At 40.2% G+C, this 19,333-nt stretch overlaps 1 protein-coding gene across 4 annotated transcripts in view; it reads right to left on the bottom strand.

Moving 5' to 3' along the window:
• Window positions 1–19,333, bottom strand: part of DSG2 (desmoglein 2) — a 44,763-nt gene that overhangs the window by 15,296 nt on the left and 10,134 nt on the right. For all 4 annotated transcript variants that reach the window (XM_073331319.1, XM_073331318.2, XM_073331321.2 and 1 more), the window contains exons 2-9: window positions 11,151–11,186; window positions 9,606–9,740; window positions 5,633–5,785; window positions 5,306–5,450; window positions 3,062–3,225; window positions 1,610–1,744; window positions 1,273–1,458; window positions 49–308 (exon numbers count right to left, since the gene is read on the bottom strand). In XM_073331319.1, coding sequence (XP_073187420.1) covers window positions 49–308; window positions 1,273–1,458; window positions 1,610–1,744; window positions 3,062–3,225; window positions 5,306–5,450; window positions 5,633–5,785; window positions 9,606–9,740; window positions 11,151–11,186 — 1,214 coding nt within the window. The remainder of the gene's footprint in view (window positions 1–48; window positions 309–1,272; window positions 1,459–1,609; window positions 1,745–3,061; window positions 3,226–5,305; window positions 5,451–5,632; window positions 5,786–9,605; window positions 9,741–11,150; window positions 11,187–19,333) is intronic.

A 19,333-nucleotide genomic window follows, 5' to 3' on the forward strand; every position in this document is an offset into this window, starting at 1 on the left:
CATTCTATAAATGGCAACGTTGCTAATTAAAAAAAATATGATGCTTACGTGATATGTTCTGCTACTTTTGAAGTGTCTTCATCATAGGCTTGATATTTCCCAATAATCTGGTTTATAGTCATAGTCTCATGTGTCTCAATCACCATTGAGTGGGGTTTGAATACAAGGCCCTCTGGAACATTTTTTACCTTAATCGTTACTGGAATTGGTTTTACTTTGTAGGTACTACTAATTGATTTGTGAAATGCTGCTTTATTTGTAACGACAACGCTCAAGTTCATGCTTTGTATTTCCTCATAATTGATCTCCTGCAACAAGCGCACACAGACACAGACACAAAAACAAAACTTCACTCAAAAAGTAAACACAGAATTTGACATTGAAATAATGTTTAAAAGTTCAATCTTTAAAAACATTTTCTTTGTCAAAAAAAATGAATGGATTAAGGCTAGCTAAAGGTGCCCGATTGACGGCACCCGAAAAAATAAGTATTATTTAAACTTGTCAAGTCTCTTTTCAATATATGTCAGGTATATCAAATAGTATACAGAATAAGGATACAATATCTTGTTATTTGTATGGATAAACTAAAAGCAATAGCTTCAGGTTGCTGACTTTGGAGAGAACACTATCTTCTGGCCTTGGGGATGGACTCTCGCTCCGTGCGTCACAATTGGAAAAAGGAAGTAGAATGCACCAGTTTCAGACTAGCTGTCATATATTCTAGCTTTTGCCCTCTAATCATTATCATATTTAGTACTCAAAGTGCTTTTCATCTGTAGGTCTTAAATCACTTTATAAAAACATAGTTAAGCATTGTTACCCACAAATTAAAGAAAGGGAAACCAACCACAGAGATATAAGACCTGATATGCTGAGAGTTGCTGAGCATCCTCAACTCGTGTGGACTTTTGGGGAAACTGAGGATGCTCAACAGCCATAAAATCAGGCTCTAAAATGATTTACCTGATGTCACACAGAGAATCAATGACAGAATTAAGAATGGGACCCAGGTCTCCTAAACTGAAGGGAAACATGCTTTCCTTTGTTTTTATACTCTGTACATACAATTACTCAGTACATCGAGATAAAATATAGAAATGAAGGAGTGTTCCACCAGTACATTATTTGCCATTCACATGCTGGTAGAATGTAAATAATTTTCGTTAAAATTAATATCCAGTGTAATTTATTCTAATATTTAAAAAAGTCTCGTTATGATTTAAAAAAAGAAAGAAAGAAAAAAAAAGACACTCTACAGTATACACTTACCTTCACAAGAGTCAAAACTCCTTCATTTGTTTGAGCATCTGTCTCTATATGGAAATAATCCCCTTCATTCCCAGAGGCAATTGTGAAGTTTGCCAGCCAATTATCAGAGAATTTTTCATCTTTGTCAAATGCTTTCAGTCGCATAATTTCCACATTTGCTCTGTTTTCCTCGACACTGCCTTCATACTGCAATCATACAACATGGCTTTTAAAAAATGTTAAATCTACTCTAGTTCACTGTGGCAAAATGAGTCCTTTGTGTACCATGTGATAGTAAATTACCTGTTACTATCAGACATAGGAACATACAGAAGCTGTTAAACAAACAAATACTTACTGTCTGCCTTTCAAGAACAGGAATATTGTCATTGACATCCAAAATCTTGATTTTTACAGTACAGTTTGTAGCTAGCCCAATTTGTTCTCCATCTCTGTCTCTTGCTTCTACAGTCAAAGTGTAGCTACTTTGTTCCTGTGTCACATTCAAAAAATAAGTGTTTAAATCTATACAGAAACCAATTACAAAATATTTTTTGCTCCAGTACATTATCTCTATTATTTCATTGATACGGAATGGCTGACTATGGCAGTATGTTTAATTAATATTAAATTTCATTCATCATAACCATCCTGATAACTGAATTGTTCCACCAGAGTCCTGAGCTCAGGAATGCACTTAGCACTTTCCCAAATAATTGAGTAAATGGAGGGTGGAAAGAATTTGAGAAAGATAAAAGAAACAAGAACAACCACCCCAGCACAAAGGGCTTTGGGAATTTTATGATTGTCCTTTAATTGGGATTAGGAAATGGTCACTCCATAACTGGAGGAAAGGGAAAGTTAATGAATATTATATATGATAAAATAATTATTGTTAAATTATTACACACAGATTACAGAAATTAGTAAAGGTTTAGACTAATAATTTAGTTATTTCCCTTCAGTTTTTAGTGAACTTCATGATTATGGTACCCATGAAAATGTCAGACTGATAGTACTGGCTAGAGCTAGGCCTGCTATAAAGGTAGAATGTACAAAGGGGCTTAGGTGCCTACGTCTCCTTTTTAGGTGCCACCGTAAGCCACAAAACTCCTGCTCAGCTGCTGCCTAATGCTATAGGCACCTTAAGTCTATTGGCATTTAAGTTTTTGGTGCAAAAGTTCCCTAGGTGCCTACATTTCTGCCTCTGGGCATGTACACTGCTGCCTCACTCTAGGCACCCAGGCGCCTGTCTCCCCACTATGCCCCAGAGTGATCCACAGATGAGGGAAAATACATATGTTCTTCCACCTAAATTGTATGAGGGGCCCAATCCAGTAAGCGTGCCGAAAGCCCACTTAACTCCACACAAAACAGATGGGGGAAGAAAAAGAGGAGGACCTCCTTTATAACCGTTAGCCCAGTGGTTAGGGTACTCATCCAGGATGTGGGAGGCCCTCCATTCAAGCCCCTTTCTGCCTGATGAGGTGAAGGGAATTGAACAGGGGACACCGGGCCAATACTCCCCTCCCCTGTGCAGTTGAGGACAACTGGGTAAGCAGAGCCTTAACTCTTAACCCCCCAAAATGCACCAGCCAGCACAGCTGAGCAGACACAAAGGGAGAAGGCCGATGTAGGAAAAGGGCTAGACCTTCAGTTCCAGGAGGGCCATGGAGATGGAGGTTGGGGGTCAGAAGATCTATGTATCCAATCCTCACCTAGTGGGCAGGATGAAGCAGCAATGAGGGAAGAGAGTTGAAAGAGTGTTGTTAAAACTCTGGGAAAGAGCCAATATAAGACAGTAGTTTACCTCTCTGTCAAGGTATAACATTGCTGTTACAACCTCACCGGTGGTTTTCTTAATACTGAATGCAGGTGGCAGAGAAGAATCTTGAAGAATCTTGAAAGCAATTTTGGAATTTAGATTATTCTGCTCATCTGCATCGGTTGCTTTTATCCTCATCACAAGTGTACCTGAGAATTAAAAAAATTATATATATAGAGAGATTTATATTGCCCTTGTTCATGTATTGGCAAGTATCATTTATAGAATACAAAATGGAGAGTTTTCAGACCCATTTAACTGTTTTGTGTTGTACTTCTAATTACTGTTTTTATTAAGAGATGGAGAAATGTCTTATTTTTATTTTTTAACACTTTATGTCATTAGATAGTATGTACAACCAAACAAATGCACATCATGGATATACATACTACAACCTCAGTATGACAAATGGCCTAATATGGGTGGTCTTTACCTAAAAGTTTTTAAAAAATGATAGAAACTTCATGGGTATAATTTAATATAAACAGACAAAAAAGTCCTTTTAAATTATCTGCCCTACCTCCCATGCCTGACTCTCAAACTGGTTGCTTGATGAAAACAGTCCTTTGACCATCATGTACGTTTGCCACTACCCTCTGTTGGCTACGGTCAGAACTACTCATTTATATATCATAGGATTTATAGTGCTGGCATATAATGGGAAGTCTCTTAGCTCAAGTGACAGGAGTCTGTCCTTTTGAAGAAGGCGGATCTTAGTTCAAACTGGGGTCTCTAGTTAGACACTTAAATCTATATTTAATTTTGCCTGAATCCTACCTGATTTTCAAAGCTGATCACTAAAGAGCTCCCATTTGAATTGAGGAAGCTCAGCACCTCACAAGAGCAGACCCTCAATAACCTCTTCCATATGATCACCATCAGGCTGAAATGGATGCAGTATAAAAGATTTATCAAGCTGTTTTCCCAACACTCCTTTCTTAACTACTGACAACAGATGTTTTCACCTCCCAGAGGCCTGATTTGAAACCACTGAAGTCAACAGACAGACTGTAATTGACTTCAATGGGCTTTGGATGAGGCCAGCATTTGGTAGGGGTGAAATATTCCTCTCTAAACCACAGTTAAACATGCAAGTGAATATGCTTTGCTTGATGAACTGAAATGGGAATGAGGGTATGTGATCCACTCCTGAAAGCTGAACCGGAATGGGGCTGCAATCCCGCACACTCCTTATAGGGTTTTGTGGTCACTGGATACGGGTAATCTCAGACGCAGTGACCATTTACCTACTTGCTTAGCTGTATATCCTGGGCTATGCAATGCTCATGAGGAGTCCAGCTGCAGCATCACAGGGGTGCGTGGAGTTCCCCTGCCTACTTGCTCTTCAGCCACCCTCCCAAATCGCCACTTGAATGTCCTGAGGCCTTTCCACAGCCCACATTATCATGTGTCAGTTTGATTTACTATAGGATCAGCTACAAGCATTGTCTTTGGGGTGAGATCTGAGGTACAAATTGATCTGGAGTAAGTGACTGGTCTCTTAGGACTGGAAGCAACCTGAATCTTTTGTGATCTTTGGTGTACAGCAACGAACTATCACCAGTCTATCTTGCCACCCAGGCAAGCTGGATGGAAAGATAGACTGGAGTGTCTGTAACTCTATGGTAAGACTGTTACAGTGTTTCAGGAGCTCACATTTGTTATGGAGTTGTGAAATCTAATTTCAATCCAATCCATTTGGGGTGTCTGCCCTGCTTTTTGACAGTCTGCTCTGAGGTTGGCACTCACAGTTGTGAACCACTCCAGACAGAATGACAGTGCTATCTGCTGATACAAGTGTCTGTGGTCACGGGAAAGGTTTTGTGCTACACTGCAGGCTTAATGAAGCAAGAATCCCTATTGCTTTTCAGTATCTGTTGGACATGGACATGAAAGCCTTATGTAGTGTTAAGAGTGCTATGGGCTATATGAAGTGATAAGGAATGCAGGAGACTTTTCCTTTAAATTATTTCCATGCTTTTCAGGTTTTGAGTTGGTAGGGTGTGTCCCGATGCAACCTTAACTGTCACTAAAAAAGTTTGTGTCTGTTTACTTTCAAGAGTCTTTTTCCTGAGAGAATAAGTAAAATCAAATATACTGCTCTAGGTAGGAAGTGATGAAAAGCATACCATACAGGACTGTTATAAAAAAGTAACGACAGGAGAGGTTAAGTGACCACATAGCACCATTATTTAATATGTTAATACAATTAGAAAAATAGTATTTTACCTGATTCACTTAACTCTTCAACAGAGCCAATAAAAACTTCCTCTGAAAACACTGGGTAATTGTCATTTATATCCTTAACTTTAATTCTCAGGTCTATTGGCTCTTCCACGTTTTTCCCATTCTGATCATGTGCATAACCTTTAAGCTGAAATAGACAAATAAATAATGGGAAAATAGGAATATCCATGTTGATAGAAATTGTTAATTATCACTTTGCATTGGAGAAAAAGTCAAGAGACATTAAAACAAAACGATGGCAATTAATTTGAAAAGTTAAAGAGAGCACATATAGAAAATAGAAAGTTATAGCCCACTAATTCAACTTACATTGAACATTGGAGTTTTTTCTCGGTCAACTCTTCTTGTTATGTTCAGTTCTCCAGTTTTTCCATTGATAACAAACAAACCATCGGTCACTCCTTGGCCAGAAATTGAGTAAGTAATTACCACTCCTGGATCGTCTGCATGATCAGAACTTATCTAACAGGAACACAACAGAGTTAATTGCACTCAGTAAATGGAAGTTCTTTAAAAAAAACATATAGAAACATACTATGGACAACAAGCAAGATATATATTTGTATGTAGTAGTACATGCCCTTACTATGTAGAGGAAGCTACGCTGCATTCACTTTAATTTTCAGGAAAAATGTTTAAAAAAGGACAAGAAAAGATGTTACTCATATTTTTACAATAACTAACTACAAAATTAAGGGCTAGCTTTTGCCTGTCCCTTCTTTAGGTGCAAAGAGGTAGTGAAGGATGCAAGGAGCTCAAATCTCTCATGTCTTGTGCAAGGACAGAGTGCAGATACTATTCCTTCCTACCATACCTGAGAAGCACAAACTACACCAAAGGGGGTGTGGAAGAGGAAAATCACGGCCTCCCTCACCACTCTGTAGTGATTCTCAGTACCAATTGGGTATGCCACAGTGAACGTACTGTACCATCATTAGGATTGTAGCAATTTTGTGCACTTTGCTGTGTATCTGGGAGCCTCCTGAGGGCATGTCTACCCTTACCTCTGGAGCGATCGATCCAGCAGGGATCGATTTATCACATGTAGTGAAGACGCGATAAATCGACCGCCGAGCACTCTTCCGTCTACTCTGGTACTCCACCGGAGCAAGACGCGCAGGCGGAGTCGATGGGGAAGCGTCAGCAGTTGACTTATTGCAGTGAAGACACCATGGTAAGCAGCTCTAAGTACGTTGACTTCAGCTATGCTATTTTCATAGCTGAAGCTGCGTAACTCAGACCAACTTAGCTCGTTCACCCCCCGACTGTAGACCAGGCCTGAGACATAATTCATCTCAGAGCTGCACCTACAATGCAAATTATACAATCTGGTCCTAAAACATTTGCTTTATGTCATTATAGGCAGGGCTGATAGCACCGTCTATTATTAAGATTGCCCAACACTTCCTATTATAAGATCCTCTTTTCAATTGCTATAGCTTTGCCAAACTTAAACCATTTGGCTAAAATTCTTCATGCTGGGTGTTTTCATCAGGCTGAATTTTTTTTGAAAGTTTCCGCCAAAACAGTTCAGCCATTTCTGAGAACATGGTTGGGAAAAGTATTTTGCAATATTTAAAATGTTCTAAGGATGCATTTTTGAATAGATCTAGTGCCCTCATGCTATGGACCAGGGGCATAAAATTTGATATGAAGGGTTGTTTTTATGTCAAGAATATGCCTTTTGCAGTTCTTATGAAAATCTGTCTAAATTTGGCCAAGTGAAAAGCCTTTGAAAAACATCAGTTCATGCCTATGCTTAGTAGACACTTCAGAAGATTCAGCTACTAAACTCTAAGAAGATTCCAGACTTAATGTGCATGTTTCATCCTCTCATGGTTCCTATGTATGGTGGAGTATTACCATGTGCCATCACCACAGAATGACTGAGCATGTTCTGGTAGCCCAGCGCTAAAAGGGCAAAGTCAGACTTCCCTTGTAATTAATACTCCGGGCTGGGATCATGCTGGGCACTGTAACTGAGAGAAGAGAGCCTGGCTTTCCTGTGCTTTCAATGACCATCCCCTGCTGGCACTGGCAAGGCAGGGAGCCTGGGTGCGGGGGGAGGAAGCAGGAAGATTGGGACTTCTTGGTCAAGAAGACTCAGAGCTGGTGAGGGGATGACTGGAAGCCAGTTGGTGGGCGTGGGAAAACACTAAGATCAGATGAAAAAACTGGGAAACAGGGGAAGATCTGGAACTGGCTGGGCAAGAAGACAGACTGGGAGGAGAGGTGGAGACTGGGACTCAGATGGGGAGCCTGGAGTGGGAGACAATAGTGACTGAGCAAAGGGCTTGGGATGCGAAACCTGATAAGTGGAGACTGGGATAAGGACATGGTTGGGGTGGGAAAGAGAAAAGTTTGACTAGACAGGACACAAGTGGGGAGGGAAGGAAACAAGAAGAAGGGTCTACATTTACCACAGCACACCTCCCTCCAGAGACCAAAATGGAATCCAAGATTGATGAACCTTACCAGTCCTCTGCTGTTAGCAGATATCTGTGAATGCCACTGTCAAATGTGTGTTTCATTCCCTTGTTGTTCTGATCCACACACAGGATGAAAAACTATTATTGCTATCAGTTACTCCTTTAGCTCAAGTGCCTGAGAACTGTGCAAGTGGATCTAAAGATTCTAGTCCTGCTGTTGTCATTATACCACATGATGGAATTTCTGTTTCGGATGTTTGCTTTTTTAAAAACCTAAGAAATTACATGCTAAGGCTGCAAAGTCAAGCACTCAGAAGTCAGAAAATGCTCCCCGAGTGTACGCATTATGACAGTATTTAATTACATCATATTTTTTCCATAGGACCACTGCCTCATTCAATGAATAAGACAGACCTGCTCTAAGGATGACTCAGGGTAGAGAAGTAGGCTGTAGAACTGCTTCCTCATTTGTTGTGGAAGTTGAAAAGTGCGTAGTGAATGAGGCAGGGAACTGCAGGAAAAGAATTGAGGATCTCATGGATAAGGCAGTTGGATGTTGCCCTGGAGAACTGGATTCTGCTCTTCCTTCTGCCACAGACTTCCTATGTGATGCTAAGCAAGTCACCTAAAACAAGTTTTTCACTCGTGGCCACTAACTGTGCATTCCTCATTTTCTGAGTGCCCAACTTGACACTGTGAATTCTGATTTGCAGCAGTGCTGAGCACTGACAGCTGTAACAGAAGTCAGTATTATATAGCAATCAACTCCTATTAAGTACTCTGAAAAATTAGGTCTTACGCATCTTAAGTGGAGCACCCAAAACATGAATACTTTTGATTTTAATCTCTCTGTGCCTCTGCAGCCCATCTGTAAAATGGGGATATCACCCCTCCACACAAACACCTCACAGAGGGTTATGAAGATTGATTAATCAATCTGTCTGTGAAGCACTCAGATACTCCAGTGATGAGCACCATATAAAAGTCCAAAGGAAAATTAAAAATTCCTTCTTCAGATCAGAGTTTGAACAGTGTGCAGTAAATAAGACCTGAGGCCACATATTTAATAATGAGTAGGGACACACACACACAGTTCATTAATAAAGCACCAACCTTCCTGTGCACTGAATGAGGCTGGGTCATGTGCAAAAAATACTATTTGATCAGATAATTAAACACTGTATCATAATGCATACACAGAAGGCAGGAGGGGCAAATTAAGGTTGCACAAGCAACCTTACTTCTGGCATTTCCTAACTTGCAGTGATTGACTTTGTAATGTTAACATTCTTTTAACATAGTTTTTTTTACAGGTAATGCGAGTATAAACTTTGTGAACTAAGAAGAAAAAAAAAATAGGTAAAAATTGAGGCCAACCAACATTAAACAGTGTCCACAGACACCATTTTTTTTTTAAAAAAAACAACCCACTCTTAAAGAAACACTGAAAATAAAGGAACTTGATACATATACTAAGTACTGCACAGATAAAGTTGTTCAGATGTTGTGTAGAACCTACAGCAACGGTTACATTTGTTTGATTTTTAGTTATTTATTACGTATTATTCATTGTTGAACAGATACATTGGGGAAGAAAACCCCAATTTTGTAAGGCATAAGAGTAACAGTTACTGTTGGCCTAATCCTGCAAAGCATTCATGCTCAAAATTCCATTTTGGGGATCATTGCCAAGGTAACATTTTCTTTAAATTGCTGGCTTAAAGAACTGGAGGGTGGTTTTAACAGTGTGTGTGTGTGTTTAGAGTAGGCCCCAGCTATATTTTACATGCAACAATGTACTTTCAATAATGTTTCCCCGTGTCTTACTGGGTTTCAGCTGTTCTCTGACTTACTTTAGCAATTGGATTAATCTTCAAATTGTCGTCCTCTTCTGAAATCATGGCAGGCGGAACAACCCATTCCCGCTTCTCTCTGATTTTACTATTCTGATTAGACAGGTCATCATTTTTGGCAGCTTGATTAAAAACCTAAGAAAAAAGCAGGTTTAAATTCCAACATTACATTTTAGCCATTAAACACTAACACTCCTCTCAATTGACCACTGCTGTGCCTAGAACTTCTGGATGCCATTTTTCACATGTAATTTTAATTAAACAAGCTGATTGTTTAAATTTACACTCTGATTTTACTGTAGATTTTTTTTTTCCTAATAAGTATGCTTTATTTTAATGGTAAGGGTCAGACTCTTCCCTGAAAACCCATGTAAGAAGGAAATGTGTCTGTTTCTTTTAAACACTCACTTAAAAAGGCCAGGTTTAAAATAAACAAATATAAATTATGTGACAACTGGGAATTAGTCAAATCTCTCAGAATGGGTGTGAATTAAAGTGGTAGCTATCAGATCAGAGGAGAAAGTTATCTATGCAGTCCATTTTAAAGAGCTGAGGCCTCTCACATTTCCTTGTTTGCCTTCCCCTCAAACCTCCCTCACCCCAATCAAATGACCTCCATCTTCTCTCTTTACTGCTCCTTCCACCCTGTCCATAGAGCCTCACATCCATCCTCCCACTGGCTCTTTGTCATCCACCCTTATGTTATAATCTTGTCAACCCCAGAGACTTGCAAACTACTTGCTTCCACTACCTTATCCTCTTTCCCATGGAAACCCACCTGTTCTCTCCAACTGCCTGGCTTACTCAGTGCAGCGGCTCTCAGTATCCAGATTCAGATTTGGGATGGGATTCATGACAGAGTCTTAGGTGCCTAAAATGGCAGCTAGATGCCTAAATCCAACATACAGGCACCACTGGCATTCACAAAACCACTGCTTAGCTGCTGCCTATTCCTGGAGGTGCTTAAACTCCTTAGGTACCTACGTTTCCTCCATTAAAGTCCCAGAGGTTCCTAAATTTTGGTTGCTGAGCATGAAGACAGCTCCCTAACTCGACACTGCTGAGAAGTTTGGTTCCTTACTCGTGCCTAAGCCCCACTGGGACTCTCAGACTAGGTGTTCCTCCACTGTCTTGCTTTCAGGGCCCGGTGCAGTAGGAATGCTCTGTGCATACCTAAAACTGCATAAAAGATGGTGGTGGTGCAGTGCCTAAGTCCCCCTTGTGACTCTTACCTTGATACCAGCCAGAAACTAACAGTCACTACCATTAACTCAGAGAATCTCAAAGTTGATTCATCACAATCATAATATTCTAGGGAAGTTTTCTCCCAATGGAAAATAGCATTAATGTTGATGGGTTTAGGACTAGGCCTATTCAATTATATTTCTGCAGTAAGCAGTAGATATGACTTTTGTGTTGTGTCTACATCAAAGCAACTCAAGCTATTTACCAGTTATAAGTAAAGTGGTCTTTTCTTGTTTACTGTTTGCTCAGAAAACCTTTTCTACACATGGACATTGTAGTTATTTCTCAACCATTGCCTACCTCTAGGTGAAGTCCATTTCCAAAGTTCAAACAGATCTGTCAAATAAACGATATAGTCAATGTTATTCATTCTGCATCTGTTTAGTAGCATTAAGGTACAGTTTATACAACCACACCCAAAACAAACTTCAAAATATAAAAAACAAGTAACAGTCTGATATTGCAAGGCAGGGTGGATTTGATTTAAATCACTAGTCAGGAAGACTCAATTTAATCATATATTTCTACATAAAAGTGCATTCTTTTTGGTTGTTATAACCTTAATACATATTCTTCAGAACTCAGAGATAGATGTAGACTTCATTTTTAGAAGGTACACACTACAAATTTTTTAAGTGATTTATTTTGAAAACTTTTCAGATTAGTTTTACAGCTATATCAGAAAATGGTAAATGAAATAACCAAACAATCATTCAAAGGTAATTGAAGCAGATATTTATGAAGTCATTGGGTGAACTACTTCCAATTCAACAGGTTAATCATTACTATTTGGAGGATTTTCTTGCCATGCTGTATGAGGAGGAGAACATCATCAGACAGACATTTAAATAGTTTTATTTAACTAACGAACACACACACACACACGTTATGTTTTCTGGATTTTTTCTTCAACAGCAAACATATAATATTTTAACAAAACAAGCATATGAATTTTTGAATTTAGTTAAACATTCAAGGTTTTTTTAAATCAGGTTTGTTTTTATTAAAATTGTTTTTAACTAAAATAGTTAAATGAATTTAAAAAATAACAAAACAAAAATTAAATCGACTGTGTCAGCCAAATCAACATGAAAAACTTAAAATATTGGCTTCTGCAGCTAACTCAGTCGTCTTCACCTTCATTTTCCTGTTTGTTCATAATCTGCAAAAGGAAAAACAAGTTTTTCTGCTTTTTCAGGTCCCAAACCATTTCTTGATTTGGAATGAATTAGTCCAAAGGAAGAAAATATTCTTTCTACAATGGCTGAAGAAGCTACTGCTGTTAAAAGTGAGATTATCACTTCAACACTCTCTGAATCCAAGTGCTTAAGTGACTTCCACCAGTTCACAGGTGTGACTTTCTTTAAAACATCATCAGCAAACATATATTTCTTGAATGGTTCACTCTTAGCTCTGAAGTTTATTAGAGTTGACATTATGAGGGATGATTGCTGGATGTCCATGTCATAACCAACTCCTCTTCTTCAGCAGTTAAGGTTTGACCCTGGTACCAAGTACTGAGAATATCTGCAAGAAAATGAGCTGAAGATAGGGCTTGTCTCATTTGTTTTTTTAATGCTTGTAATTTAACTCTGTCATTGCAGATTTCTCTTTTTAAGATCTCACCCAGTTCCTTCCAAATTTCAACAGCATAAGCAATAAAACAGCTATTTCCCTGCATTTTGTTCAAGGCTACAGAAATAGGCTTCAGGGTACTCAGCATGTGTTCAACACTTCTCTTCAGCCCAACATTGAGAACTTTGGCTGTGAAAGTGTCATCTATTTTTTCATGATTTTGTTCACAAACTGCCATCAGATTAGGCCAGTTCTTGATATAGTGCTCAAAACATTCCACTACTGAGTTCCATCGCATGTCTTGTGGGAGAGTTAGCTTGGTTCCTCCCACTTTTTTCAGAGCGGCTGCTGCAAAGTGGTTGTTATGGAAGTATTTTGCAATTTCAACAACATTAGCCTTTATTTCTGGAACACTGAAGTCTTTGGCTAGGAGGTGTATCAAATGAACACTGCAATTGTAGGTTATTAGCTTTGGACTCTCTTCTAAATAATTTCTTCTCATCTTGGATACATTTGGAGCATTGTCTGTGACCAAGCTGCGTACTACACATTTGAATTTTTTTCCATAGTTTGTTATAGTTTTTACTGCAACTTCTTGTAAGTATTCTGCTGTGTGAGCATTTCCTGATGTATCAATTGTTTCTGTAAGGAAGACATTCCCTTCTTCTGTCATCACACAAGCACATAAAACAGGATCATTGTGGACATTGCTCCACCCATCAAGACTCAGGTTAATAATTTCACTCTCTAGACATTTTGCACACTGCTCAATTTCTCTTTCATACACTTTATCCAGCAATTTGGCCTATGACATCTGCTCTCTTGGGTGGACTGTATCCTGGTCTTAATGACTGAACCATGTTAATGAAGTGTGGGTTCTCCATCATATGGAAAGGAAAATTTGTTGCATAAACAAACCGGGCAATTTTTTCATCAATTGCCTCTTTTTGTAATCTGCTGGTTCTTATCACAAACTTATCTATGGTTGTTTCTAGATAATGGAGATTTTTTTCTTTTTGCTACAGGTGATATACTGTGGCTATGTGACATACATGATGTGACTGAAACACTATCATTGGCAGATAACTCTGAAACTATAGAAAATGATGCTGATCTTGAAGGTTTATAGTTTTCAGAATCCTGTATGTTGAGGATGGATTCTCCTAAACAAAATAAGTCAATGCAGTTATTATTATTACCATACTGCTCATTTAGTATTACTCATTGTAATCACTGACACTCAGTACTACTTTAAAGGTGAAATTGTAAAAGGAAGATCTGCCTATTTCAGCTATTTATTTTTTATCACAACTGCATCTAAAATGATAGTACCATAGAGTAACTACATTTTTTGCTCAAACATGAGAATTCAAGAATAGTCCAGAAGGAAGACAGGCAGTCCTTAAGAAAGAGGTATGAAATAAAAAAAAGTTTACCAACCTGAAGATCCTGCATGTTCAGACATGTTCCTTTCATCTTCAGCGCAGCTTCCTCCTGAGACGGAATGCTTCTCACGATGTTGTTTCATTCGGGCAAGCAGGCCTTGCATTTCTTTGTTGCACTGTTTGCATTTTGCACGCAAGCCTGTCTTACCCACAGGTAGAGGAACTTAATTAAAATATTCCCAAACTGGGTCTCTTTTACGGACTGCTGCCATTATAGCTTTTCCCTTCTAGTGAGAGAATGGTATGGTAGATCACAGATCAGTGAAGGCTACACTCAGAAAGACCTCAAGACTTCTGGAATATGCTGCTCAAACACTTTCACTTTTGTTTCTACTGCCTGTTCCTCTCTTCTCATTTATCTCCAGACTTCTCCTTGTCCAGATCTATTCCACCCCCAACAATCTTCTATTCATTGAACTTTTTGAAACTTTCCATTTTTAGAGAGAGGTAAGGGATTTACTCTGTGTACACAAATTTGCATAGAGATAATAGGGTTGAGGTCTATTATTTCTCACCTCTATATATTATTTATTTATTTAAAAACAGTTTTGCTGTTAACAAGCATGTTATCTCTTGAGACAAAAACCCACAGTTTGAGAACTGCAAAACTAAGCATCTGTGATGGTATCTTCTAGACGGAGTACTGAGTCCCATTGGGTAGATAGAAAGATTAACCTAACTAATCTATACAGAAGCCGCCGGAGCCCCATAAGATTGGGTCCCTAATCCATGAACTATTGGAACTCATTTACAAAATGTTTCTTAAACATTACATGAATATATTGTCTCATACTATAGAATTAGAATTTATAATTCCTACTCCATGATGAGATATCTTTGAGCTATAGTGTATCTTAATTAAAACTATCTTTAGATAAGTTTTTTCCTCAAAAAGCATTTTATCAAAAAAATCACTTTTTATCCACCCTCATTGCAAGTCATTTAGGTGCTTTTGAAAATTTTACCCACAGTCTATAAGGTATACAAATATTTTATAATTAGAAAATTAAATAAGGTTAGGATCTTTGCAAGCCTTTATTTTAAAAAAGCAAGGAAGCAAGCAAGAATTCTCTTTTTCTTATGCATAAGTGATCACCTCTTGGTTCAACAATAAGTCAATGGGAGCCTTCTATTGACTCAGACGGGTGTAGGATCAGGCCAATAATGCTGAAACTAGCAGTATTAGGGTGAAACTTTGTCTCTCCTGGAGTACCTCTGCTCTGTTAGGCCTTGGATCATGTAGGAGCATCAAAAAGGTTTCAGGTAATGTCTTAAAGCAAGGATATATCAAAATAACTTCATTTATATTTATGAAGTGAAAGAGGTAATTCTGCGCCTAGAAACCTTTACAGTAATAGCCTTCAGCTCCATGCCCTATACTCTAAAATGTATTAGATATTTTTTCCAAACACACGTGTCTACAGTGTGTGCACAGTTCAGGGGAACTGCACCTGTATTCCCCCTCTGTGATCCCTTAAGCGCACCACTGTAGACTCCCAGCGCCTCTCTTGGGCTAAGGCCTTAGGAGAAGCTTAGCTCCCCTAGAACAAACCATGCTATTTCCAGGGCCTCAGACGGATCAGTCGAGATTCACAACATTGGTGAGGCTGCTCACCTGGTATATTTGTTATACCTCACCTGGCGCTGGACTCCATCTTGGGATGTCAGTATTTTAAAGAATCCTTATTGAGGTTACAGGGACAAACCATCCCGATGTGTAGAAAGAATAGTAAATATGGCAGGCGACCAGCTTGGCTTAACAGTGAAATCCTTGCTGATCTTAAACACAAAAAAGAAGCTTACAAGAAGAGGAAGACTGGACAAATGACTAGGAAGAGTATAAAAATATTGCTCAGGCATGCAGGAGTGAAATCAGGAAGGCCAAAACACACTTGGAGTTGCAGCTAGCAAGAGATGTTAAGAACAAGAAGGGTTTCTTCAGGTATGTTAGCAACAAGACAAGAGTCAAGGAAAGTGTGGGCCCCTTGCTGAATGAGGGAGGCAACCTAGTGACAGAGGATGTGGAAAAAGCTAATGTACTCAACGCTTTTTTTGCCTCTGTCTTCACAAACAAGGTCAGCTCCCAGACTACTGCACTGGGCAGCACAGCATGGGGAGGAGGTGACCAGCCCTCTGTGGCGAAAGAAGTGGTTCGGGACTATTTAGAAAAGCTGGACGAGCACAAGTCCATGGGTCCAGATGCTTTGCATCTGAGAGTGCTAAAGGAGATGGCGGATATGACTGCATATTGGCCATTGGCCATTATCTTTGAAAACTCATGGTGATTGGGGGAGGTCCCGGATGACTAGAAAAAGGCTAATGTAGTGCCCATCTTTAAAAAAGGGAAGGAGGAGGCTCCACGGAACTACAAGCCAGTCAGCCTGACCTCAGTCCCTGGAAAAATCATGGAGCAGGTCCTCAAGAAATCAAGTCTGAAGCACTTAGAGGAGAGGAAAGTGATCAGGAACAGTCAGTATGGATTCAGCAAGGGCAAGTCATGCCTGACTAATCTAATTGACTTCTATGAAGAGAAAACTCTGTGGATGACGAGAAAGCAGCGAACATGTTATTCCTTGACTTTAGCAAGGCTTTTGACACGGTCTCCCACAGTATTCTTGCCAGCAAGTTAAAGAAGTATGGACTGGATGAATGGACTATAAGGTGGACAGAAAGCTGGCTAGATCATCGGGCTCAATGGCTCCATGTCTAGTTGGCAGCTGGTATCAAGCAGAGTGTCCCAAGGGTCAGTCCTGGGGGCGGTTTTGTTCAATATTTTCATTAATGATCTGGAGGATGGTGTCGATTGCACCCTCAGCAAGTTTGCAGATGACACTAAACTGGGAGGAGAGGTAGATATGCTGGAGGGTAAGGATAGGATACAGAGGGACCTAGACAAATTAGATGATTGGGCCAAAAGAAATCTGATGAGGTTAAACGAGAACAAGTGCAGAGTCCTGCACTTAGGATGGAAGAACCCAATGCACTGCTACAGACTAGGGACCGAATGGCTAGGCAGCAGTTCTGCAGAAAAGGACCTAGGGGTGACAGTGGACGAGAAGCTGGATATGAGCCAGCAGTGTGCCCTTGTTGCCAAGAAGGCCAATTGCATTTTGGGATGTATAAGTAGGGGCACTGCCAGCAGATCGAGGGACATGATCGTTCCCCTCTATTCTGCATTGGTGAGGCCTCATCTGGTGTACTGTGTCCAGTTTTGGGCCCCATACTACGAGGAGGACGTGGAAAAATTGGAAAGCATCCAGCGGAGGGCAACAAAAATGATTAGGGGACTGGAACACATGACTTATGAGGAGAGGCTGAGGGAACTGGGATTGTTTAGTCTGAGGAAGAGAAGAATGAGGAGGGATTTGATAGTTGCTTTTAACTACCTGAAAGGGGGTTCCAAAGAGGATGGATCTAGACTGTTCTCAGTGGTAACAGATGACAGAACAAGGAGTAATGGTCTCAAGTTGCAGTGGGAAAGGTTTAGGTTGGATATTAGGAAAAACTTTTTCACTAGGAGGGTGGTGAAGCACTGGAATGCATTACCCAGGGAGGTGGTGGAATCTCCTTCCTTAGAAGTTTTTAAGGTCAGGTTTGACAAAGCCTTGGCTGGGATGATTTAGTTGGGGATTGGTCCTGCTTTGAGCAGGGGGTTGGACTAGATGAACTCCTGAGGTCCCTTCCAACCTTGATATTCTATGATTCCCTGGGGAGGGGAGACCCAGTGTGTGGGGGCAGAACCCCAAAGGCACTGGGGCCCAGGAGGGATATGGGAGCCATGAGGCAGGCAAGCCACCAACCAGCAGAGGGTGCTCTGGAGGCTGGAGAGCTAATTCCCAAGACGACCAGCAGGAGGCACCGCAGTAGTGAGTCTTCACTTCGCTACAAAGTGCAACAATATTTAGAAATTAAAAGAAAAGGAGTTAAATTGTTGGAGACAGTGAGATTGTTTTGATTTTGGAACCTGAAAATTTGAGTTTTTTAGAAGGAGATTAGAGTAGTTTAACTCTCTTTTCCTCTAGCCCCCTAGATTTTGCACCCTGGAATAATTTTTGGCTTTGTTAGTACGCATCACATGACAATCTCTGGCGTGATTTCAGATTCAAGTCATTCAGTGAGTAATTCTTTATCCACTCTTCAACTGGGATCTAGACTGTGACTAAGCTCTGCAAGTTAATTTCTCCTCTGATTCAGAATTAGTTGCTCTCAGTTTCTCTGCAACTATTCTTTCAACTTCTGCAGGAGGCTTTATTTCTTTTCGCACACTATTTCGTGGGTGCTGTTGGGAGATTAGACTGAATGTTGTCTCAGCCTGAGAACCAAAAAACTGTTCCTGAAGAGGTCTTTCCTAGCATATGTATCCTGAAGGATAATTCTGCCAAGTAAAATCTGGTTTAATTTGTGCGAACTGGATGCAGAAACATAAATTGGGTATAAATTCAGGGTGGCCACTCTGAGAAAGAACCTGAAGTCTGATATCGGGAGAGGCGTAACAACCAATGCATTTACTAAAGGGTAACACAAGATGCAATCGCAATAGCTGAACAGTGACAAAAATGCTGGCAGGCGGAACATCTCCCTACACTTTAAAACCCCACAAAAACTTTAAATACAAGGAACAAAAGACTGAAAGTGAATAAAAGTCGGGAACTATGCGTGTGTTGAGCTGAGTCAGGAAATGGCAGTCTCCCCCAGGATTGGGAGGCAGTGCCCATAGCGCTGAAGTAGCCTACAAAGGCCTGCTGTAACTCACCCTACATATTGTCTAGCATATCCAACCCTCTGGTGGACACACTGGCCATATTACTACCATCCCAACTAATCCCCTACTGCAACAGAGAGATTGGTGTGGAGCCTCAGCTCTGTGAGAGGGACGGAGATGCAGAGTTCCCCTTTTTGAAACTTCTTGGCTCCCTGGTAACTACACACAGCATTCTGGTTATGTAGAGGGCTGCTGATTGGAGTCAGAAGGCCCTGATCTGGTTATTCTTAAGTCTTTCCAATGTGTTCAATGGGAGCTGGATTAGTGATCACGTGATCGTTCCCCTCTATTCGACATTGGTGAGGCCTCATCTGGAGTACTGTGTCCAGTTTTGGGCCCCACACTACAAGAAGGATGTGGATAAATTGGAGAGAGTCCAGCGAAGGGCAACAAAAATGATTAGGGGTCTGGAACACATGACTTATGAGGAGAGGCTGAGGGAGCTGGGATTGTTTAGCCTGCAGAAGAGAAGAATGAGGGGGGATTTGATAGCTGCTTTCAACTACCTGAAAGGGGGTTCCAAAGAGGATGGCTCTAGACTGTTCTCAATGGTAGCAGATGACAGAACGAGGAGTAATGGTCTCAAGTTGCAGTGGGGGAGGTTTAGATTGGATATTAGGAAAAACTTTTTCACTGTGAGGGTGGTGAAACACTGGAATGCGTTACCTAGGGAGGTGGTAGAATCTCCTTCCTTAGAGGTT

Source organism: Lepidochelys kempii, chromosome 2 (genome assembly GCF_965140285.1).
Source record: "Lepidochelys kempii isolate rLepKem1 chromosome 2, rLepKem1.hap1, whole genome shotgun sequence".
Taxonomy (NCBI): Eukaryota; Metazoa; Chordata; order Testudines; family Cheloniidae; genus Lepidochelys; species Lepidochelys kempii.